The 25,347-nt window shown below is 39.3% G+C and overlaps 1 protein-coding gene across 1 annotated transcript in view; it reads right to left on the reverse strand.

Annotated features, from left to right (window-relative positions):
* ANKEF1 (ankyrin repeat and EF-hand domain containing 1) overlaps positions 1-25,328 on the reverse strand; it is a 27,596-nt gene extending 2,268 nt beyond the window's left edge. The window contains exons 1-8 of the mRNA XM_010834220.1: positions 25,163-25,328; positions 20,121-20,511; positions 15,798-15,997; positions 14,899-15,048; positions 13,236-13,359; positions 6,198-7,020; positions 2,994-3,220; positions 1,664-1,827 (exon numbers count right to left, since the gene is read on the reverse strand). Of these exons, the coding sequence (XP_010832522.1) occupies positions 1,664-1,827; positions 2,994-3,220; positions 6,198-7,020; positions 13,236-13,359; positions 14,899-15,048; positions 15,798-15,997; positions 20,121-20,466 (2,034 nt within the window). The 5' untranslated portion in view covers positions 20,467-20,511; positions 25,163-25,328. The remainder of the gene's footprint in view (positions 1-1,663; positions 1,828-2,993; positions 3,221-6,197; positions 7,021-13,235; positions 13,360-14,898; positions 15,049-15,797; positions 15,998-20,120; positions 20,512-25,162) is intronic.
* Positions 25,329-25,347: the final 19 nt, after the last annotated feature.

Raw genomic sequence — 25,347 nt, forward strand, 5'->3', positions numbered from 1 at the left:
GCATTAGGTGGCCAAAGTACTGGAGTTTCAGCTTTAGCATCATTCCTTCCAAAGAAATCCCAGGGCCGATCTCCTTCAGAATGGACTGGTTGGATCTCCTTGCAGTCCAAGGGACTCGCAAGAGTCTTCTCCAAGACCACTGTTCAAAAGCATCAATTCTTCGGCGCTCAGCCTTCTTCACAGTCCAACTCTCACATCCATACATGACCACAGGAAAAACCATAGCCTTGACTAGACGAACCTTTGTTGACAAAGTAATGTCTCTGCTTTTGAATATGCTATCTAAGTTGGTCATAACTTTCCTTCCAAGGAGTAAGCGTCTTTTAATTTCATGGTTGCAGTCACAATCTGCAGTGATTTTGGAGCCCCCAAAAATAAAGTCTGACACTGTTTCCACTGTTTCCCCATCTATTTCCCATGAAGTGATGGGACCACATGCCCTAATCTTCGTTTTCTGAATGTTGAGCTGTAAACCAACTTTTTCACTCTCCTCTTTCACTTTCATCAAGAGGCTTTTTAGTTCCTCTTCACTTTCTGCCATAAGGGTGGTGTCATCTGCATATCTGAGGTTATTGATATTTCTCCCGGCAATCTTGATTTCAGCTTGTGCTTCTTCCAGTCCAGCATTTTTCATGATGTACTCTGCATATAAGTTAAATAAGCAGAGTGACAATATACATCCTTGACGTACTCCTTTTCCTATTTGGAACCAGTCTGTTGGTCCATGTCCAGTTGTAACTGTTGCTTCCTGACCTGCATACAGATTTCTCAAGAGGCAGGTCAGGTCTGGTATTCCCATCTCTTTCAGAATTTTCCACAGTTTATTGTGATCCACACAGTCAAAGGCTTTGGCATAGTCAATAAAGCAGAAATAGATGTTTTTCTGGAACTCTCTTGCTTTTTCCATGATCCAGCAGATGTGGGCAATTTGATCTCTGGTTCCTCTGCCTTTTGATAATGTTAAAACTTTTCCTTCCTGAACTTCATACCCTATCCTGTGTCAGCCAAAGATCTTGGGGGATCCATCTGTTTCCCTAAAAGAAGCTTCCGGCCTAGAAATGTACTTAGAGCTTCCTGCTAAGGACAAATTCTTGATGTCTGGGAAACCCCCATAAACAACAATCTTCTGCTGATAATTTAGAGGGACCCAAACCACTCCAGATTACCTGGAACAATTTGGCATCTTTAAAGCTTTCTAGAGTCATTTTTCAGGATTATCCAATTTACATATCCTAGAGTTCATAATTAAAAAAAAAATTCCTTGGGAGTTGGGTGGTAAGGTAGGTAGTGAAAGATTATAAAATCAAAATGAATGAAAATCATGCTTTACTTCTTTTCTCATAAATGTTACCCTACACTTCCCTTTTGGGACATCTCATCAAATCTGTATAATTCAGGTCTAAGTGTATACACTTCTAATATAAGTTCTTTTTTCAACATTCTAACAGTATTTGGTTCAACCAACTTGTTTTTTGTGTGGATTCTGTTTGCCATGACAACTTTTTAGACTTTTCAGTAATAGTAAATTTCTTGCTAGGTATTTCTTTAGAACTATTGGTACTGAAAACATGTACTACATATTATTTGCCCATGAACTGTAACAATAAGTAAATGGTGCTGCAGCCGCACCAGGTACTCATGAGGGGTCAGTTGCTTTTCATACCTCTTCCTTCTTAATCTCAGGGCCTTCAGTCTTTGCTTTGGGTTGTGGCTTGCCTTTTGGTTTTTGATTTTCTGCTGGTTTGGGCAAGTTATCCAGCTTTTCTTTAATCAAACCAATTATTCTACTGTCAGCATAAGCTTTTGCAACATCCATGGCACTATGCCCTGTTTAAAACATAAATTTAGAGTTTCATTAAACAGATTAATAATAAACAATGTAGCAAAATATCAGCTCGAAGTATGTGGTACTAAGGGTGATTACTGAAGCCAGTGATACGTATAAAAGTCACAGATTGGTTCAGATATTCTCTAAAGTGGTCCCAGCTCAAAAATTTTATCATTTAAAGTGTCATTTACCAGCAAGACCATTTCTTCTTGTTAATTATTTTGAGCATGTTTGATAGGAAAGAATGGTAGATTACATTTTGAATATCTGAGTGCTAGTTCTCTTCCCACAGTGTGCACATTCCTTCATGTGTGACAATTTTATGCTTTCCTCCTTCCTGTTGCGGAAGGAGGTATATTCAAAAAGTCTGGGGAAGCTGGAAGTCACAAGTACTCTATGCAGATGGCTGGATATTATGACCCCTGTTACATCCGCAGGCAGGCCTAACAATACTACCTGTGACTCAGAGGCAGCCTGAAGCAGCCAAAGTTATTAAAGCTCCTTCAGATCAAAAAGAAGCAATGAGTCCCACTCTCAAAACACCTCCACTTTTTCATGAAGAAAATTTATGACATAAAGTAGGCTTCCCATTTACTTCCTAGAAGGAGTCTTATTTCAGGAATTACTGTTTAGCTGTAGAAGGAATCTAAAGTCTACAGGGGCTTCAAACTATGCCAATTATTAGAAATTGACAGCTAAAACACTGTGATGACTCAAAATGTGATTTGCATACTGGTGTCAGTCTACATATTAATGGTATGGGCTCACAGTGAAGTAAGTATAGGAATTAAAGAGTAAATGTTTAGAAATTTTTATAGCAATTTTATAGAATTTTTGTCATTTGAATCCAAAGATTTTAAAAAGTTTGGGTTTGTATTTCATAGGGTTCTTTTTCCTCTTCATTTTTCTAGTAAATCATTTTTCACTGTGTTTTACAAAAGTCTCAGTCTACAATGAATTACCAACATAGAGAACTGATTCTTTAACACTAGTGATTTGAGAAGCACTAAGTATAAGATAAAGTTCCATAACATTTAACTCAGGTTAGTTTTTGCAACAGTAACTTAAGGGAAAACGTGGTCCTGCAAGAAAAGATTTAGAAGGCTTGGGAATCTAACATAAATCCTCCTTTTCTAGCCCTAATCACCTATAATGAAACTCATACCTTTCCTATTCTCCAACTGGAATTTAGCACCGATGTCAAGTAGGTATTTTACAGTATCCAGTCTGCAGCTCTCAATGGCTCTACTTAAGGGAGTTGAGTTGTTGATTGAGAGGGCATCTACCACGGCTCCAGATTTAACAAGAAGCTCAACAATATCCTGTTGGCCAGCATGGCATGCAAAATGAAGTGGAGTCCACAGAAAATTATCTGTTGCATTAACATTAGCCCTGTAAAATGAGATAGATACAGAAGCTAAAAATACGGGTTGATTCAAGCACTGGAGGCTAAAAATTCTAAGATTTCATAGCTTTATTAAGTTGTTCAACTGTAAACCAAGAAAGATTTGGGTCAAGCTAAACTCTGTGCCATAATTTTTCTTGAACTGTGTTCTGCATCTGATAGTCAACTTTCTTTGTGTATATATACATTTTGTTTAGTTTAGAAGCTGCTTGGATCCTAGGGGCTACAATTTTTGTTAGATGTTAATATTGGGGAAAACTATAAAACTGGATCCAGTGAAGATCAAAGTTGACAGGAAATAGAAAAGCTACATTATTTCATTTTGTATCTACTTCCTCTGTATGTTATGAATTTATAAATACACCATCATTGTTAAAATTCTAAGCAATAAAATCTATCAAAAATTTTGTATCAAAAATGGTACAAATGAACTTATTTACAAAACATAAACAGACTCATCAGTTCATTTCAGTCGCTCAGTTGTGTCTAACTCTTTGTGACCCCATGAACTGCAGCACTCCAGGCCTCCCTGTCAATCATCAACTCCCAGAGTCCACCCAAATCCATGTCCATCGAGTCGGTGATGCCATCCAACCATCTCATCCTCTGTCGTCCCCTTCTCCTCCTGCCCTCAGTCTTTCCCAGCATCAGGGTCTTTTCCAATGAGTCAGCTCTTCGCATCATGTGGCCAAAGTATTGGAGTTTCAGCTTCAACATCAGTCCTTCCAAAGAACACCCAGGAGTGATCTCCTTTAGGATGGACTGGTTGGATCTTCTTGCAGTCCAATGAACTCTCAAGAGTCTTCTCCAATACCATAGTTCAAAAGCATCAATTCTTCGGTGCTCAGCTTTCTTTATAGTCCAACTCTCACATCCATATATGACTGCTGGAAAAACCATAGCCTTGACTAGACAGACTTTTATTGGCAAAGTAATGTCTCTGCTTTTTAATATGCTGTCTGGGTTGGTCATAACTTTCCTTCCAAGTAGTAAGCATCTTTTAATTTCATGGCTGCAATCACCATCTGCAGTGATTTTGGAGCCTAGAAAAATAAAGTCAGCCACTGTTTCCACTGTTACCCCATCTATTTCCCATGAAGTGATGGGACCAGATGCCATGATCTTTGTTTTCTGAATGTTGGGCTTTAAGCCAACTTTTTCACTCTCCTCTTTCACTTTCATCAAGAGGCCCTTTAGTTCTTCTTCACTTTCTGCCATAAGGGTGGTGTCATCTGCATATCTGAGGTGATTGATATTTCTCCCGGCAATCTTGATTCCAGCTTGTGCTTCTCCCAGTCCAGCGTTTCTCATGATGTACTCTGCATATAAGTTAAATAAGTAGGGTGGCAATATACAGCCTTGATGTACTCCTCATAGACTCATAGACTTCAAAAACAAACTTCTGGTTGCCAAAGGAGAATGGATAAATTGGAAGTTTGGGATTAATATATATATATTACTATATATAAAATAGATAATCAGTAAGGACCTACTGTTTAGCATAGGGAACACCACTCAATATTCTGTAATAATCTATATGGAAAAAGAATATGAAAAAGAATGATACATGTGTGTATATAACTGAATTTCTTTTCTGTACATCTGAAACTAGCACAACATCGTAAATCAACTGTTCCAATACAAAATAAAGATTAAATGAAAAAATAAAAAGCAAAAAAAAGAAAATTAATTCTTTCAATTTCATTAAAAGCAATTTATCATTCAGAAACTATAAAAAGAAAATAAAATTTTAGTCCCATTTAAAATTCACTGCCCAAAACTTCAAATTATCATTAGTTGCTTTATGTTACCACTTGATAATAAACACATTTAAATCTTTCTTTGACATTAAACATTATAGTAATAATAACAATATCTTTTTGTCAAGTCTGCAACTACTGGGCTACTAAGTGCTTTACATATTTAACTCATTTAATCTTCAAGAAATTCTGTGAGCTGAGTTCCATTATAGCCCCATTATTAAAGTGAGAAAACTGAGGCACAAAAAGGTTTAGAAAGTTACACCAGGTTATTCAGGAATGGTAAAAAAGAAGGACTTAAACCAGAGAAATTGCTTCTGATTAAAAAGTTAAATAAAATGTCATGCTTTGTTATCTTAAAGATATTTACAAATGAACCAAGGAAAAGGGAATGAAACATGCCTAGTCATTTAGTCGTTATGTACATGCTAAGTCGCTGCAGTCATGTCTGACTCTTTGCAACCCTATGGACATTGCCTGCCAGGCTCCTCTGTCCATGGGATTCTCCAGGCAAGAGTACTGGAGTGAGTTGCCATGCCCTCCTCCAGGGGATCTTCCCAACCCAGGGATTCAACTGAGTCTCTTATGTCTCCTGTACTGACAGGCGGGTCTTTTCCACTAGCGCCACCTGGGAAGCCCACTTAGTCTTATGGCCACCATCAAATTATTTGATTTGTTGGGATGCCCTCAAAAACAAAACAACAACAACAAAAAAGCAGATTTAAAAATGACTCCATGTAAAATGAATACATTCTAAAGATCTGCTCTACAATATTGTGATCATAGTTGACAATATTGCACCGTACACTTAAAATTTGTTAAGAGGGTAGATCACATGCTATTTTTGACCACAGTAAATATTTTTAATTTAAAATAAAATAAAAGGCACTCCACATCATCTAGGTAAAGCTCTGAGACCAAATTAAAATTGTTTTGGGAGGCCAGGGATACCCGATCATAAGGCTTCTTCCACCCCTAGAGTGAAAACTGCTCAGCTTTCACTTTGGCATTGTTGTACATGCTCTTAATGTTCCCATTAGCCTGGTTCGCAGTATAAAGTCTATTTGTGGTCTAGACTTCAGGAATGAAGCCCTTTCTTGCCACTATTTAAATTCTAGAGTTAAATGTTTCTTAGTCTTCCTTTCACTTTCTTGAAATGTGAAGGCTCCCAAAAATCTAAATCGCACTCAAGCAAAAGACATACCCTTTTTCAAGAAGAAACTTGACTGCATCAATGTTTCCAGTGGCACATGCAGTCATTAGCGGTGTCTTGTAGTAATTATCCTTCATATCCACAGGTATTCCTGATTCAAAAGCCTTTTTCAGAGAAGCCAGGTCTCCCGCCTTGGTGATAAAATTAATGTTTGAAAAGACCTTCCCTGGATCATCAATATACCAAGCAGAGTCATCCTGAATGGGATGTTCTGGGGGGTGATCTCTGTTAAAGCGGTTGCAATCAGTTACATTCTTGTAGGTTTCGATCATGTAATAGGGCGGCCCACCATCACTGCGGCGTGGAAACACGTGGTCGGGGATGATACAGATGGGGAGGGGTAAAACAAACTTGCCCACTCTGGCTCTTTTGGCCATCCCTTTTTTCTTTTTCTTAGGCCCATAGGATCCTAAGACATAAGACTTACTTAAATATCTGGTCCCTTTAAAGAACTCGTTAATATTGACCCCTCCACCCCGGACTTTTTCGTGAAGTTGCGCTATAGCAGCCAGCTGCTCTGAGTTCACAAAATCTTGCCTCTCCTCCAGGGTCAGCACAAAGTCCTCCTTGGTGACTGTCCCATCGCCCCTGTCCACAAACGAGAAGGCTTCCCGAAGGAAAGTCTCATGTTCTATTGACCAATCGTGAAGTCTCAGGAACAAGTGCGGATTCGGATTTTTGACCCCTGGCCTGGCCAGTTTATTAGCGATTTGCTCCGCCCGCCGTATTTCTTTGCTGGCTGCTTTGAAGCCGCCTTCCTTAGCCAAGTTCCTGGGCGTTTTATGCTCCAGATTCTTCCATTTTAGGTCACATCCTAAAACAGGAAACATAATGATTATGAATGGTGCTGGGGCATCTGCCTGAGTTCACAAATGACATGCATCTGTTGTTGTTGTTGTTTAAATTTCCAGCAAATAGTCAAAAGTCGGTCCCCAAATTATTTGTATATAGAGGTGAGCAGTTATTATAATTACAGAATTAATCTATGATTACTCTGCTCAAGGTTATGTGGCAACCTGGCTGGAGGGGAGTTTGGGGGAAAATAGATAATACATTTATATGTATGGCTGAGTCCCTTTGCAGTACATCTGAAACTATGATAACATTGTTAATAGGCTGTACTCTAATATAAAAGTGATTCCCTGTGGCTCAGTGGTAAAGAATCTGCCTGCCAGTGCAGGAGATGCGAGGGACTTGGGCTGGATCCTTGGGTCTGGAAGATCTCCTGTAGAAGGAAATGGCAACCCATTCCAGTGTCCTTGCCTGGAAAATTCCATGGACAGAGGAGCCTGGTGGGCTGTAGTCTGTGGGGTCACAAGAGTTGGACAGGACTGAGCATACACACACTCAACTCATATATAAACTTAAAACTTTTAAAAAATTTAATAAATAATTATTATTAACTTATATGCAGAGTACATCATGCAAAATGTCAGGTTAGATGAAGCACAAGCTGGAATTAAGATTACAGGGAGAAATAGCAATAACCTCAGATATGCAGATGATACCACCCTTATGGCAGAAAGCAAAGAGGATCTAAAGAGCCTCTTGATGAAGGTGAAAGAGGAGAGTGAAAAAGCTAGCTTAAAACTCAACATTCAAAAAACTAAGATCATGGCATCCAGTCCCATAACTTCATGGCAAATAGATTGGGAAACAATGGAAACAGTGACAGACTTTATTTTCTTGGGCTCCAAAATCACTGCAGAAGGTGATTGCAGCCATGAAATTAAAAGATGCTTGCTCCTTGGAAGAAAAGCTATGACAAATCTAGACAGCATATTAAAAAGCAGAAACATTACTTTGCTGGAAAAGTCTGTCTAGTCAAAGCTATGGTTTTTCCAGTAGTTATGTATGGATGTGAGAGTTGGACCATAAAGAATGCTGAGCACTGAAGAATTGCTGCTTTTGAACTGTGGTGTTGGAGAAGACTCTTGAGAGTCCCTTGGACCACAAGGAGATAAAACCAGTCAATCCTAAATAAAACCAACCTTGAATATTCATTAGAAGGACTGATGAAGCTGAAGCCTCAATACTTTGACCACCTGATGCAAAGAGCCGACTCATTGGAAAAGACCTTGATGCTGGGGAAGATTGAAGGCAGGAGAAGAAGGGGATGAAAGAGGATGAGATGGTTGGATGGCATCACCAAATCAAGGAACATGAGTTTGAGTAAGCTCTGGGAGATGGTGAAGGACAGGGAAGCCTGGCGTGCTGCACTCTGTGGGTCATATAGAGTCAGACACGACTGAGTGACTGACTGAACAACATTGTGAACACAAAACCTTAAGCTATAAATTTTTTCTTTCTGTGAGCTTCAGTTTGGTGAATTTTGAGGAAGATATTTTTCCAGTGAATAGTATCCATCCCCAATGGATTAAGAAATCAATCCCTGTAGATATTTGAAACAAATATCATATTAGAATACTTGCTGAAGAGGCTTCATGCCAAGTGGGAAAGAGTAAAGATGGTATTTAAATTTGGAAAGAACCTGGATTCAAACAGCTTAAGCAGGACTTCAGGCATCTAAGATGCTAACTGACTCTTGTTTCTTTTGAACGATTATGACTGTCCATCTGTGTAAAATCTTAAACTATGTTTTATCTGTATTTTCCATGAAATTCATGTAATTTATATTGACCTGCTGTTTTGCAGTAAGGTCATATGAACAGCCTGTAAAAGTAATCTGCTCATCAAATCTGAAAGAATTTCAGTATAAGAGTTGTGCAATTAGGCATTAAAATTCATTTTCCTTTTTTAGTCTCTGACTTAAAATGGTGAGACCAACATTATATGTAAGCATTCTCCAAATAAATAAGCTTTTCTGAATGCATCAGGAAGTCTACTTAGTGGTATAAAGAAGGCTGTGTTGTCTGTAATAAGTGTCTTGAGACACTAAAAACCCATTATAAGTCAGACTATGAAGATATTCGTTCTAGTGCTTTGAATCTATGAGGCTCTTTTGTTGCCTTGCCAATATCACATAATCAAAAAAGATTGTCTAGCAATCAGTATCTCTAGCATCCAAAATGTAAAGGCAGCTGCATGTGAAAATATAACATCCCCCTCTAACACTTTATAATTTTATTCCTTATCAAAAAGAAAAATGATTTCAGCATTAATACTTCTGGCATTGTCAAAAATTAAAATTTCACATGAAGGCTGGTATATTTACTAGTGATAGGAAAACTCAAAAAGATTACTTGGGACAAAAAAAATTCTATAATTTTTATATTGGACAGTTTGAAGAATAGTGTGACTTATTGGGAAAAGGACCTGAGCCTTGTCTCCACAGTATAAAAACTCAATAGTGTAATTCCATAGTCATCTTGAGTAAGCTACTTTTACTTAGCTTTTTCACTTGCTCGGGATGTCTGGGGGTTTATCTGCCATCTCCCAGTTCACTCGTGTACTCACCCCAGCACCAAGGATCAAAGGGTTTTAACGCTGCTTTATCTTGCCACCTTCTGCTCCTAGTTTCCTCCCAGTTAGCAATTCTGTGTGGAATAAAGACTCCCACATCCCAGCTTAAAGATATGAAGGCATTTTCCCATACTTTTGATTTTGTCTTCTCTTTTATCGTTAATAAATACAGATCCATTCATGCCCTCTGTGATTTACACTCCTCTGTCGCTGAGATACGTGACTTTCGGCTGACTGCTGTCAAAAGCCCCATGAGGAGATCCCTCCACGGGGGCTTCAAGAGAGCTAATCTAAACTCCCCACCACTCCCCTGGACATGGCCTCACACTGCCTACAGGGAGGTGTAAATTACTCCAGGGACAAGATCAGGAACAAAAGTGGAGAGTATTGAGGAAGTAGTAGTAGGAAGTAGTGGGAGAAGAATCCAGCCTTCATATTTAAGGATAGAAGAGGCTACACCCAGGGAGTTTACTCAGAAATGAGCATTTCGTGGCTAACGGTTTCCAGGTGCTCTGACTGCCTTAGATCAAGATTCTTAAGGTGGAAGTATAACTGATAGCACTCCCCTGTGCAACTAGGCCACCCATACAGCCCTGGTGAAGCAGTTGTACTTCCAAAGATGCTAGGGAACTCAAAACATTTTCAGACATTTGTTTCAGAAACAGTCTACTCTTATGAGTCTGCCAGGAGGATCAGTCTTTTCTGCATCACCAGGCAAGGCCTTTGGCAAGCTTTGGCCCTGTACGTCTCAATTTGCTTTCTCTGACTTTATCCCAGGAGGCATAAATGGTAGACTATATATTGAGGGATGGAGAAGGCAATGGCACCCCACTCCAGTACTCTTGCCTGGAGAATCCCATGGACAGAGGAGCCTGGTGGGCTGCAGTCCATGGGTCGCTAAGAGTCGGATACGACTGAGCGACTTCACTTTCACTTTTCACTTTCATGCACTGGAGAAGGAAATGGCAACCCATTCCAGTGTTCTTGCCTGGAGAATCCCAGGGACGGGGGAGCCTGGTGGGCTGCCGTCTATGGGGTCGTACAGAGTCGGACACGACTGAGGTGACTTAGCAGCAGCAGCATATATTGAGGGATGTTTGTCCCAATAAGAAAAGAGGCAGCATGTTAAAGTTGAAGAAGCTTGTCTCAATCTGGGCAGATCTCTAGTTTTCAGAAATACACAATGTGAAAAATGAAGTGTCAGAATAATCTGCTGGGGGTGAGAGATTTGGAAACAAGATTTGAAAACTGTCTCTTCAGAGACAGTTGATGAGGGCAAAAATTGCATGTGGTACATTTTCCATTATCTCTTTATTTTAGGGGGATGGGGAAAGAATGTGAACTTTGTTATAAGGTAAAAAAAAATATCAAAGTGAATCAGTTACTACACCATTAGTTATGCAGGCATGTTAGTCTTATTTATAATGTTAGTGACTTCAGAATTTCTATGCCTGCTTAGAAGACAGGAAAATGAAAGTACTTTTTCTGCTCTATTATAGAGCTGCTGAACTTTAAGTTTCTATTTCTCATAAACTGGAAAAAAATAACTCACTACCATAACATTCAGCAGCATGCAGTTCCCTCTCTAACAAAGAGTTAATAACTTTGAATGTCCGTTTAATTCAGTTCAGTTCAGTTCAGTCGCTCAGTCGTGTCCAACTCTTGTGACCCCATGGACTGCAGCGTGCCAGGCCTCCCTGTCCATCAACAACTCCCGGAGGTTACTCAAACTCATGTCCATTGAGTTGGTGATGCCTTCCAACCATCTCATTCTCTGTCAACACCCTTCTCCTCCTGCCTTCAATCTTTTCCAGCATCAGGGTCTTTTCAAATGAGTCAGTTCTTTTAATCAGGTGACCAAAGTATTGGAGTTTCAGCTTCAACATCAGTCCTTCCAATGAATATTCAAGACTGATTTCCTTAAGGCATGTAATTAACACAAAATTAATAAAAATATTTAAACTTAATTGGCTAATATTGCTATTTAAAATTTTTAAAAATATTACTATTTTAAGGAATTGTTGCTGTTTAGTTGCGTCATGTCTGACTCTTTTGTTACCCCATGGACTGTGGCCCGCCATCAAGGTATTTTCCCAGCAAGAATGCTGGAGTGGATTGCCATTTCCTTCTCCAGGGGATCTGCCCAGTGCAGGTATTGAACCTGTGTCTCCTGCTTGGCAGGTGGGTTCTTTACCACTGAACCACACGAGAAGCCCTTTTTAAGGAATACATTAAGCTATGCATAATATAAAGGAACGGAGAAGGCAATGGCACCCCACTCCAGTACTTGGCCTGGAAAATCCCATGGATGGAGGAGCCTGGTAGGTTGCAGTCCATGGGGTCACTAAGAGTCGACACAACTGAGCGACTTCACTTTCACTTTTCACTTTCATGCATTGGAGAAGGAAATGGCAACCCACTCCAATGTTCTTGCCTGGAAAATCCCAGGGACGGGGGAGCCTGGTGGCTGCCGTCACAGAGTCGGACACGACTGAAGTGACTTAGCAGCAGCAATATAAAGGAAGCCCCAGTGGCTCAGTGGTAAAGAATCTGCCTGCAATGCAGGAGGCACAGGAGACCCGAGTTCAATCCCTGAGTTGGGGAGATCCCCTGAAAGAGGAAATGGCAATCTATTCCAGTATCACATGGACAGAGGAGCCTGCCAGGCTACAGTCCATAGCGTCTCAGAGTCAGACGTGACTGAGCAACTGAGCACACACAACATAGTTTATATTCTCAAATTAACAGTTATTTAAAATATACAGAAAAATCTAAAGTAATAAATATTACTTTATTTATTCAAATATTTATTCAAAATATTACTTTGAAATATTATATTTCAAATGTTCCATTAAAGTTTTAATTTTATTTAATGCTTTTTAAATTTTATTTAATGCTTCTCCCACAAATATTTCCCCCATAATTTAAAATTACCCAAAATGTTATCTTTGCACTTGATGTGATAGTATATTTTCAAAAATAAAATAATTAAGAATTTGGACTAAAGACATGGTTTCTAGTGTTTGTCCTTTTTTAGATTGATGCTGCTGCTGCTGCTAAGTCGCTTCAGTCATGTCCGACTCTGTCTGACCCCACAGACAGCAGCCCACCAGGCTCCTCTGTCCCTGGGATTCTCCAGGCAAGAACACTGGAGTGGGTTGCCATTTCCTTCTCCAATGCATACATGCATGCTAAGTCGCTTCAGTCATGTCCGACTCTGTGCGACCCCATTGACAGTAGCCCACCAGGCAACTCTGTCCACAGGATTATTCTCCAGGCAAGAATACTGGAGTGGGCTGACATTTGCTTTTCCATTTTAGATTGATATTTACATTTTAAAAAATAAGCATCTTAGTAATTGGTTGACTCATAAATAATTCTCTTTAGATTTTTAATAATAATCTAAAAATACTTGAGAAATGGATTTGTATTACTTTCTAGGTCAGATTTATGTTTTAACAGAAGGTAAATAAGAAAAAAAATTAATTTTCTTTCTACATATATATGTGAGATAAGCAACTGATGTTGACATGCTGAAATTCTCTGCTTGTCTACAATGTGGGAAAATCATAAGTTCTTTAGACATGAAATTGGTAGACCATTTACCTCGCTGAGCTATATATTTACAGCAATCTGCGAAACCACCCATGGCAGCATAATGAAGTGGTGTGTTGCCATTCATTGCAATCAACCCCATGTCTCCGTTGTATGCAAAAAGAAGCTTCAATATCTGCAAAATAAATAGTGGATACTGTAGAGGAATAAGAATGTACGTTTACCAGCTGAAAACTCAGGCCTAGACCTGCTATCCAGAGTGTCAGTTTGAATTAAATTGAAAGGAATTAAATAGAAAACAAATTTTAAAAATTCAGTTCCTTACTTCACTAGCCATAGTTTAAGGACTCAAAAACCGCATATGGTACTGTAATTGTACCATATCGTACAGCCAGATGCAGAACATTTCCATCACTGTCAGAAGTTCTGGAGCAGGGATCCTCAGCCTGCAGGATCTAATGCCTGATGATCTGAGGTGGAGTTGATGTAACAATAATAGAAATAAAGTGCACAATAAATGTAAAATGCTTGAATTACCTTGAAACCACAGCCACCCCCCGCTCCTCCCACAAGTCCGTGGAAAATCTGTCTTCCATGAAAGCGGTCCCTGGTGCCCAAAAGGTTGGGGACCATCTATCTGGAGTATAGAAAACTCTATACTCAGCAGGGCACTACCATTTTGGTAAATTTAGGCAACTTTAGAATGCATCTGCTGCTGCTGCTGCTGCTGCTGCTAAGTCGCTTCAGTCGTGTCCGACTCTGCGCGACCCCATAGACGGCAGCCCACCAGGCTCCCCCGTCCCTGGGATTCTCCAGGCAAGAACACGCAGACTGTGGCAAATCAGGGGAGCAAATTCTTTACCAGACAGATGTGATTTCTACTGTCATTTATACTTTTATTGCAGGTAAGAGACCCAGTGACAAAAGTAAAGATAATGTTAGAACTCAGAAAAGAAATTTTAGATATAATTCAGAATTTTTAAAAATAGGATAGCATTGACTTCTAGTTTGTTTCTGCAGTATCACTATATGTATGAGATATCTTTTGTTGATATATCCAGATAATCAGAATACTTAACAGTTTAAAACTTAGGTGAGTCATTAGATGTACTTAAACATCAAAGAGATGAGATTAGGCCTTGTTCTCCCCCAAATTAGATCATACTGTATTGTAAAAATTCTCATATGTAATGGAGTCATAAAACAGAGTAGTAGTATGTGGCAAAACTTTTCAGTTGTTATAACTGAAAGAAAAAGTGAAAGTGTTAGTCCCTCAGTTGTGTCTGACTCTTTGCAACCCCATGGGCTGTAGCCTGCCAGGCTCCTCTGTCCATGGAATTCTCTAGGCAAGAATATTAGAATAGGTTGCCATTTCCTTCTACAGGGGATCTTCCTGACCCAGGGCTCAAACCCAGGTCTCCCACATTGCAGGCAGATTCTTTAGGGTCTGAGCCACTAGGGAAGCCCAGTTAAGAATATAGAAAAACATTATTAGTAATATTAAGAGTAAATTAGCAAACAGATCAAACTGAATAAAGAGCTAAAATAAGCCTTGAAGGATAATATCTGGTATGAAATACAATTCTGGAATTATTTTGGAAAATCAAAATGCAGAAAAAAATCTTATCAGTGTAACTTACACTATATTTTAAGATACTGAGGAAAAGGAGAATATTTTTAGCAACAAATTTTAAAGAATATAGTAGATTATTACATCAAAAAAGCCTCCTTTGGCGGCAAAGTGTGCAGCATGATGTCTGTCATTGTCAAATGCATTCACGTCCCCTCCTCTTTCCAATATCCCTCGAACTAGTTCTGTCACTCCCTCTCTTGATGCTTCCATTAAAGCCGTGCGACCTGTGGACTGGACACGAAACAGACCAGATGCTGTTTATCCCTGTTATACTACATGACACATTCAGTATAGACATGGTCTAAATCCATTTGGCCTTAGAGTCACACTGACATTTTCAGTTTTGTACAGTTTTATTGGTTTCATGTAACAAACAGGAAACATGAAGTCAGTAAAATGGGTCAATGTATAAAATGTGGAATTCTACAATCAGAGTCAAGGTCACACCAGATTTTCCTATGAGAACATCATGCTAAAAAGTGCAGTTTCTTGCCAAGAAAGTAGAGCAAAAAGGGAGAAAAGAGGGTAAAACATATGCTAAAATTAGGCTACAGGTGTTTTCTAATGAGAAGACAATCTATTTTTATTGTTGGGAAATGACAATTAAAAGAAAACTCAATAAAATTAGCCAAGTGAGGAGAGGGAGCAAAATAATTAAGGGAAACAGCAGAGCTACCTATTTTCTTCAGATGATAAATTTTTATTAGGCATCAGGAATATCTTTTCTATTTCTTGTAATGATCTTTTAATATTGTACATAATAAATACCAATTTTTCAAACATAATTAGGAAAACAGGCCATAGAATCATGGCCATGCCATATAAAGATAAAGAAAGTCTATGATTTTAAAGCATTTTGAACAGAAATGGAAAGTCTGTAAGCTAACACGATAATTTTACCACATTCAAGTGAAAAAATACAATAACAGGATTCTGTAATTGAAAAAAAGGAATATTTATAATCAGAGAAATAGTCTTACTGTGTTGATAGCATTTGGATTGGCTCCTTTTTCCAAAAACGTCAGGCACACATCCTTAACATCATGTGCTTCTTCACAAGCTCTAAGGAATATTGGCTTTCCTTCACAGGTACAATTGTTGACATCCGCACCATGTTCCAAGGCAATCAGTGCACACCGATAATGCCGCTTAGTAGGTAAAATGCAGTAAAACAAAATACCTGCAGAAAAATAGAATCCCCAAAGAACAGTTAACTAGTAGTCTCTCTACATTTGAAGCAGATAGGAAGGAACAAAGAATAATTTTAAAATTCATAATTAGCTAGTTGAAGGTGAGATAGAGCAAAGGCATTTATGCCTTGGTTTTCTGTCTGAAATCAACTGAAACACCAAGACAGAGAAACCAAAAAGGAACCCCAACCTCTGATAAGAGCTAGAAAACAGTCATAACCAAAATGTGACAGGATCTTGTTTGAGAAGAATCTGAGTGCTGGAATGTGAGCCCCTGTTGACCTTGGATATTTGGCATCCTACAATCTATATACCAGCGTCCTCCTTAGAATATGCAGGAGTGTGTGTGCCCGAGGGTTACTGGTGGATCCCTGGACCCCCTTTGAAACTGCAGAGTGGTAAGGGAGGTAGTACTGAATGATGAATTGTGTACACTAGCCACGTTTACAGGGAGCAGGCTGCCTGTGCAGTTGCAGTGAGAAGAAAATGTAGATGGCAATTTGTTCACTGCAAAGAGAAAAATGCTAACTCCTCGTATCTGGTATCCATGACATACAGACCCTCAACATAATCCATGTCAAAAATGTACTACAGACCAGGAGTACTGTTTATAAACCCCGGTCAGAGTTTTCTTAAGAAACCCAAGTAAACAGCAGACAAACTCCAAACTGACTTTGTAATGACTTCACTCTAAAAACAGACTTCTTTCCAATAGGAACAGTAACCAACAAAAAACCAGCATACGACCTATGAAAAAAGTTACTGAAAGAAAAGGAAAGGAAGCTGACAAACACTAGGCAAAAATTATATTATCAAACAACTATACCACATGAAAATCATTGACTGATCCATTACTGATAACAAAAATTTAAATATAACTTTTTCTGAAACAAAAATGTAAAGGTAGACCAAACCAAAAAGATAAATAGAAGGAAAAGGTGAATTTGAGCAAGTATATCTTATAAAAGAAATGGTAGAGAAAAATAAAACCACTAAAGAAATGAAAGTCACATGGAAGCAGGAGAAAGGAGAGCAGACACTGCCAAAACCATAGCCAGGGACACGGAGGAAAACGTTGAAAGAACTTGAAAAAGATCCAAGAGTTTAAATGGTCTAGAAAGGCAAATAATACTTAACATGTATGTAATTGGTGTTCAATAAAAGACTAAATGGGACAGAAAAATGGAAAGATATAATAAAAGAAAACCCTCTTGAAGCAAAAACCTAGATCTAGCAGCAATATACTGGATCTCAGGAAAAACTGATTAGGAACAATACATAATACGTGCCTAGACAAAACTAGATAAACAAAGTGTCCTGTAAGCAGCCAGTTAAAAATTCAAGCCCTCTCTAGAGAGAAAATGTCAAGTTTGGCTGCAAGACTTTGGCACAGCAACATTCAGTGCTAGAAAATAAGCAAAGGAGTTTTACAATGTCACTCGGGAAAGAAAACAGGGAATTTTTAACACTCAGTCAAGCAATTGTTTATATAGAAAAGAGATGAACATATAAACTTAAAGATGCAAGAAATCAAAGTATATAAGCCCAAAGGAGTGAGCTAAACTACTCAATGACAAAAATGAGTCTAACAGGAGATCAAAAAGGAATATGTGACTAAAAGACCCATGATAGATGCTGAATCCCTTCAATCATTGAATCAAAGCTCAATCACTTTGGGAATTCTAGATACAGAAAATAAAATTGTAGTTCACAATGAGGGAGGTGGGAGGGGGGTTCAGGATGGGAACACGTGTACAGCTGTGGCGGATGCATGTTGATGTATGGCAAAACCAATACAATATTGTAAAGTAAAAATAATAATAATAATAATAAAATTTAAAAAAAAGAAATAATAGGGAAATTTAACAAAACTTGTAGGGAAGAGAGGAAAGAAGAGAGTTTAAGCATTCAATTTTCTTTATCTTTTATTGCAGGAGTTTTGAGATATTATTAAAAACAGACAAAAGGTATGAAAAGAATCATTGAAAGAACTAAAATGATTATAATTTACTAAAATTAGATACTGGAAAGGAGGTGACGGGAAGAATTCTTGTACCAATCTCATCTTTCATAGAAAAATATCAATGAACACTGTTTAGCATGCTGATTTGATAAACAGAGGTTTATGTACATGTAAAGCTGTCAAGTTAGCCATTAAAAGAACTAGAAACAGACCATTAATTTTAGAAAATATGAGAAGGAAGATATACACACATATAACAAAACAAAGATCATATGGACCATAGAGAAAATTATTTTTGCATGTATTTATCTGTATTTATATAAATTAAATATATTATGCTTTTATAGAATAAAATAAATGACAGTTCTATAGAGCATTTGGAAGGAATGATGCTAAAGCTGAAACTCCAGTACTTTGGCCACCTCATGCGAAGAGTTGACTCATTGGAAAAGGCTCTGATGCTGGGAGGGATTGGGGGCAGGAGGAGAAGGAGATGACAGAGGATGAGATGGCTGGATGGCATCACCGACTCGATGGACGTGAGTTTGGGTGAACTCTGGGAGTTGGTGATGGACAGGGAGGCCTGGCGTGCTGCGATTCATGGGCTTGCAAAGAGTCATACATGACTGAGCGACTGAACTGAACTGAACTACCATTAAAATAAAAATACAATTTATGTGCAAATCAAAACTGAAATATATTTCATATAAACACGCATCTGAAATAGTTACTCAAACAGTTAAAAACAGAAAGATGGTCAAGGATATGTTGAAAATCAAAGACAGAGAAGCCATAGCAGGCAAGAGTGAACTGACACAACACCAATGCAGCAAGTCCAGGTTTTGTTGTTGTCATTGTTGTTTTGGTTCACTTTTGCCTGTTATGACTTCTCTGTCTTTGATTTTGCATTTTCAACATGTCCCTGACCATCTTTCTATTTTTAATTGTTTGAGTAACTCTCATTTTTCAATCTTCATTTCATGTATTTTTATTTTAATGGTAGAGTTTATCCAGTTTACATTTATCTAGATGCTCCATAGAACTGCCATTTGTTTTATACTATGACAGCATCACTTGCTCCGTTCCCCCACCTCCCCAGTCCACAGAAAAATGGTCTTCCACAAAACCAGTCCCTCGTGCCAAAAATATTGGGGACCACTGTTGTATAGGGCTTTGAAAGGCTTCTGGGTTTTTTTAGAATGAAAACATTAAAAAATACATTTGACTCATGAGTGCATTGAATAATTGAATAGTTGTTCCTTTTCTTTGTCCTCTTCTCTTGTTATAAGCAAGTCACTTATCAAATACCATGTCCACAGAGAGTTATGAAAGCAGATTCTGTTCCTGTCAGAAAACATTAATTAATGGTATAAAATAGGATTCATTTTCTAATGTGGGACTGATGTTAATGGCTTTGTACTTGAAGAAATTCTTTGGAACAACTGATTAAATCTACCAGTTTATGTTAAGCCTGGTGGTAATTTTCTTAGTAGTTTTCATGAGGCTGCATCATGAAAGATGATGCACAACCTTGAATTGTTTGGATAAGAAGCTTCCAGATCGTGGTCTTAAGACGGGGTTTGGGAGGGAAAGAGTGAGACAGTGCTGGCTCGCCTGAATAATCACAGACATGTCATATTTCTATGATTAAGTCATATTTCCAAATATAGTTTTAAAACAACTGATAGAAAGTTTGGAGCTTATGTCAGAATCCACCTTAGTTCCTCAAGTTCTCAAATGCAACTACTTTCTACATAGACTGCTCTTGAGAGCAAAACCCTAGCTCAAGTATTACTTGAGGTTCTAACATGTCAAATTCTAAATGGATTTTATATTTTACAATAAGTGATTATGATTATGGAAATATCAGTGTGTCATGTTGAAAGTTCTCCACATTAAAAACAAAAAGATTAATTCTAATATTTTTTCTCAATGAGAAAGTTCTCAGAACTGGTTTTCCTAAGAAACATCTACACTGTTTTCAAATTATGGGAAGATATGAGAGTGAAAATCTAGCCTCTCAATACTACATGCCATGAGTAACTCCCTTCTAAAGTCTGAAAGCAAACAATGCATTATATTGACTTCTAAAGTTAAGAAAAAATGCAAATCGAATTGCATTTACTAGATAGAATGCTAAGAGTTTTTACCTTTTCCTTCATTATCAACAACAGTCATATCGGCTTTTGCTTTGGCTAATATTTCCATGGACAATTCGTGGCCCAGTTCTGCAGCCCTCATAGTCGGAGTACAGCCCATTTTGTCTTGCACATCAGGGTGAGCACCAAGGCTCAGGAGAAAGCTGACCATGTCGATGTCATTGGAAACTGAGGCTAAGTGCAGAGCACTGTTTCCATTGACTGGGTCTGTGAAATTGATGAGTTCAGGATATCCGAGCCTGGTCAACTTCTCTATCTGCTTCTTGTCTTTGTTCCGAACACACTGAAGAACTTTGTAGATCTGCAGGTTCTCAAGTCTCTTATCTGCTAAAGCCATATTTGACCAGCTTCTTGCAAATGCCTTTGTGGGCCAAACCAAAAACTACAGCAGCAAAAATCAAAGCAAAACATAGAACTCAGAGTTACTTTTTTCATCTTGATTTTGACTACACAGTATTCTAAGGCTTCCCTAAGAAGAGATGCTGTTTCTTATGAAACATTATTACCATAATTTATTGTAACTAATTTCATGAAAGCAGAAATTACACGTAAGCACAAAAATACTCAGCTAGCATAATGTTAAAATATTTCAAAACAAATCTTCCATCATAAAGTAAACAGGGTAGGCAGTTTTCTTATTATCTCATTTAATCATCCCTCCTTGACACAGCCTTACTGTTTACCCATGAAGAAGGTGAGGTCAACTAAACTGCCAAGCTTCCCACTACAATGCTCTGTATCAGCACATCTCTCACAGTGTAGAGAACACACAGATTTCAGCACTTTAAAAATGCTGTAAAGATTGTGTAGAAATGTGAGCTGCTCATTATAAACAGGAATCTCTTGAGCTCTGGGAAATACCAAAGATGTGATGGATGATTCCTATTTTATCTTATGTGGGAATGAGGCAGGTAAATGATTGAGACGCAACTGTAAATTTTCATAAATAATCCCACTAAGTTGCAATGAGCCTTCTAATGCATAATTTTATCTCTTATTGCTTATTCAATTCCAAAACACGTTATTTTGGGTCAAGTAGTAGACCACGTTGTTGTTGTTCTGTTGCTTGTGTCCGAATCTTTGTGACCCCACAGACTGTAGCACGCCAGACTTCCCAATCCTTCACCATCTTCTAGAGCTTGGTCAAACTCATATCCATTGAGTCGGTGATGCCATCCAACCAACTCGTCCTCTGTCATCGCCTTCTCCACCTGTCTTCTATCTTTCCCAGCATCAGGATCTTTTCCAATGAGTTGATTCTTCACATCAGGTGCTAAAGTACTGGAGCTTCAGTTTCAGCATCAGTCCTTCCAATGAATATTCAGGACTGATCTCCTTTGCTGCTGCTGAGTCACTTCAATCGTGTCTGACTCTGTGCGACCCCATAGATGGCAGCCCACCAGGCTCCTCCGTCCATGGGATTCTCCAGGCAAGAACAATTAGGATGGACTTGTTGGATCTCCTTGCAGTCCAAGGGACTTGCAAGAGTCTTCTCCAACACCACAGTTCAAAAGCATCAATTCTTTGGTGCTCAGCTTTCTTCACGGTCCAACTCTCACATCCATACATGACTACTGGAAAATCCATAGCTTTGACTAGACGGACCTTGTTGGCAAAGTAACGTCTCTGCTTTTTAATACACCATGTAGGTGTGTCATAGCTTTTCTTCCGAGGAGCAAGCATCATAATTTCACGGCTGCGGTCACCATCTGCAGTGATTTTGGAACTCAAGAAAATAAAATCCGTCACTGTTTCCATTGTTTCCCCATCTATTTGCCATGAAGTGATGGGACCAGATACCATGATCTTAGTTTTTTTAATGTTGCGTTTTAAGCCAGGTTCTTCACTCACCTCTTTCACCTTCATCAAGAGATTCTTTAGTTCCTCTTCACTTTCTGCCATAATGGTGATGTCATCTGCATATCTGAATTTATTGATATTTTTCCCTGCAATCTTGATTCCAGCTTGTGCTTCATCCAGCCCAGTATTTCATATGATATACTTTGCATATAAGTTAAATAAGCAGGGCGACAATATGTACTCCTTTCCCCATTTTGAACCAGTCTGTCATTCCATGTCCCATTCTAACTGTTGCTTCTTGACATGCAAACAGGTTTTGCAGGAAGGAGGTAAGGTGGTCTGGTATTTCCATCTCTTTCAGAATTTTCCAGTTGTGATCCACACAGTCAAAGGCTTTAATGTAGTCAACGAAGCAGAAGTAGATGTTTTTCTTCAATTCTCTTGCTTTATCTACGATCCATTGGATGTTGGCAATTTGATCTCTGGTTCCTCTGCCTTTTCTAAATCCAGCTTGTACATCTGAAATTTCTTGGTTCACGTGTGGTTGAAGCCTAGCTTAGAGGACTCTGAACATGACTTTACCAAGCCTGTGAAATGAGTGCAATTGTTAGGTATGAAATTAAAAAACTCTTGCTCCTTGGAAGAAAAGCTATGACCAACCTAGACAGCATATTATAAAGAAGAGACATTATTACTTTGCCACCAAAGGTCTATACAGTCAAAGCTATGGTTTTTCCAGTAGTCATGTATGGATATGAGAGTTGGACCATAAATAAGGCTGAGCACTGAAGAACTGATGCTTTCAAACTAGAGTATTGAAGAAGACTCTTGAGAATCCCTTGGACAGCAAGGAGATCAAACCAGTCAATCCTAAAGAAAATCAACTCTGAATATTCACTGAGAGAACTGATGCTGAAGCTGAAGCTCCAATACTCTGGCCACCTGATGTGAAGAGCCAACTCAGTGGACAAGACCCTAATGCTGGGAAAGACAAAAGGCAGGTGGAGTAGGGGATGACAGAGGATGAGATGATTAGATGGCATCACCAACTCAATGGACATGAGTTTAAACAAACTCTGGGAGGTAGTGAAGGACAGGGAAGCCTGGTGAGCTGCAGTCTGTGGGGTTGCAAAGAGTCAGACATGACTGAGGGACTTCTACTTCACTTCACGTCCTGCCCCTGGAACCTCTTGTTCCCTCTGCCTACAGTGTTCTTTGCTCAGAATTTCTGTTGGCTGGCATTCTCACCACTCAAATTGCAGCCACAATGTTACATCATCCTTTTGGTTTATTTTCTTCACAATATTAAGTAAAACATTTCTATATATAACATCTAGAGACCTGAAAATAGAGATATATTCCATTTATGTGCTGTTTGTCTCTCCCACTAGTAGCCAGTATTCATGGCATAGAAGCTTTATATTTTGATTATCATTGTCTCTCTATCATGCAGAACCTGACTTCTATGAGGCAGCCAATAAATATTTGCTCAATAAATGATGACTGAAGGTTAAAAACTTGAGTGGAAGAAACAAAGAAAATGCCTAAGTTTCTGGTTTGAGCAACCTGCCTCTGAGATGGAGTACTCAGGATGGGATCCAGATTGGTTACGGAGTATAGACGGCTAGCCTTTGAACATGCTGAATTAGACTTCACAAGGGGATGGGAAACCTTATTCAGGCAGAGATCTGAGTCTGGTGCATGGGAATGATGAGGTTTTTGGCAGCTGCAGTCAGTCCACGACTGGGTGAGGGCAAGGAGGAAAGTGTTCCAATAAGTGACCACCACAGTCAGATTTGTGCTGGGACCCTTCCTTTCTTCCTCCTCTTCTTCCTGCTGTTTATACTTTGTGCTTCCTCTTTTGCTGTGGAAAACATCAGCTATCACATGGCATGTGGCTTTAATGTTCTGCTTGCTGTAGCCCCTCTGTTCCCTTCTAATCTGTTTATAATGTGTGATGGACTAGGAATTGATGAGGCAGTTTGTTAGCACCATGTGTATAAATAGGCTCCCATTAAGTCCCAAGCTGCTTGAGAACTCATCCTCTTGGCCTTTGTTGCTTGGCTTGGTGACATTTATTTTCGCTGGCATTTATGGCTTGTTGCATTATTAGCCTTTTCTGGTTAGGTGCACGGTTTTCTTACCTCATACATATATCACATACAGAATAGGATAAGATGCTCCTCTAAAGCTTATTGCTTACACTGAGTTGATGCAACCTCATTTGTGAGGATAGAGACATGCTTCAGGGTTGTCTCTGAGTGCAATGCCCCTACAAATAACTAGCAGCATATGGCCTTGTCCAATTAAGATACAAGGATGACTTAAGCAGCCCATAGGTCAGTTTTATGGCTTGCATCTCTTGGCGAAACCTTGGAGATGCTGAGGAGAGAGCAAAGGCCTTGTGTAGTGCTCTTTGCTACCAACTGATAAGACTGACCCCCTTGGGGGAAACAGAAATCCTGCCCTCTTAGTCCTGGGTTGCTCGTAGATTGTATAGCATCTCTGATCCTCAGGAGGGTCACAACATACACACACATCTCAGTACGTCTGTGTGGCCCTGGAGCATCTTGGCAAACCCCTATCTAAACATCCCTGTGGACAATCTCAAAAGGAAGTGGGAATAATGGAATTCCTCAAATTGAAGTTCATGTTTGGAGTCTGGATATTCTGAAATCATATGGAAATCTACAGGGTGTGTGTGTCCAGGTAAATTTTTCCCTTGTAGGGAGAGATCCACAGAGCTCACGAACTTCTCAAAGGAGCCTATGAGGCAAGAGTGATTGGTTACAAAGAGGAGAGGTACAGTGAAAAGGGTGTACGATGGGAAACCAGATCTGTTGCTCCCCCGCCCCCACCTTGTGTTTCCTCCTCCTCTGCAACATTATCTACACAAAGGAGTTGAATAAACCTTGACAAGTCACCTACCTAGTTTGTGCCTTGGTCTCTTCATCTGTGAAATGGGGATAAGAATACTGCACACTTCACGGACTGTGTGAAGCAGAAATGAGGTCAGCTTTGTAAAGAATTTAGCCAAGTCTCTCCACACAGGCTGGCCATGAATAAATCAAACATCTGTGGGTTTCAGCTCATCCATAAGCCAAGGTTTACATTTCGGGTGCTCTTTACTGTCCCCTACAATTTTAAGTCTCAGAACAATCTAGAAGGGAGGGAGGGTATGATGTAATTTCAAAAGAAAGTCCAGGTGACAGGGACGAAGGTGCCGAGCTCACCTCTTAGTCGCCTCGAGGATCAGGAGCCAAAGATATCATCGCTCCGACGCGCCTCCTCTCGAGGGGGCGGGTTTTGGCGCGGGTCCCAGACGCGACCCTGGGCTCCCCCAGCCCGGCTTGGACGGCCAGTCGTGAATGGTGTCCCTTTGGGTAGAGCAGTCTAGCAGGCTCGCGGGCCAGCGGGG

This window comes from Bison bison, unplaced genomic scaffold (assembly GCF_000754665.1).
Source record: "Bison bison bison isolate TAMUID 2011002044 unplaced genomic scaffold, Bison_UMD1.0 scf7180017864030, whole genome shotgun sequence".
In the NCBI taxonomy this organism is placed as follows: Eukaryota; Metazoa; Chordata; class Mammalia; order Artiodactyla; family Bovidae; genus Bison; species Bison bison.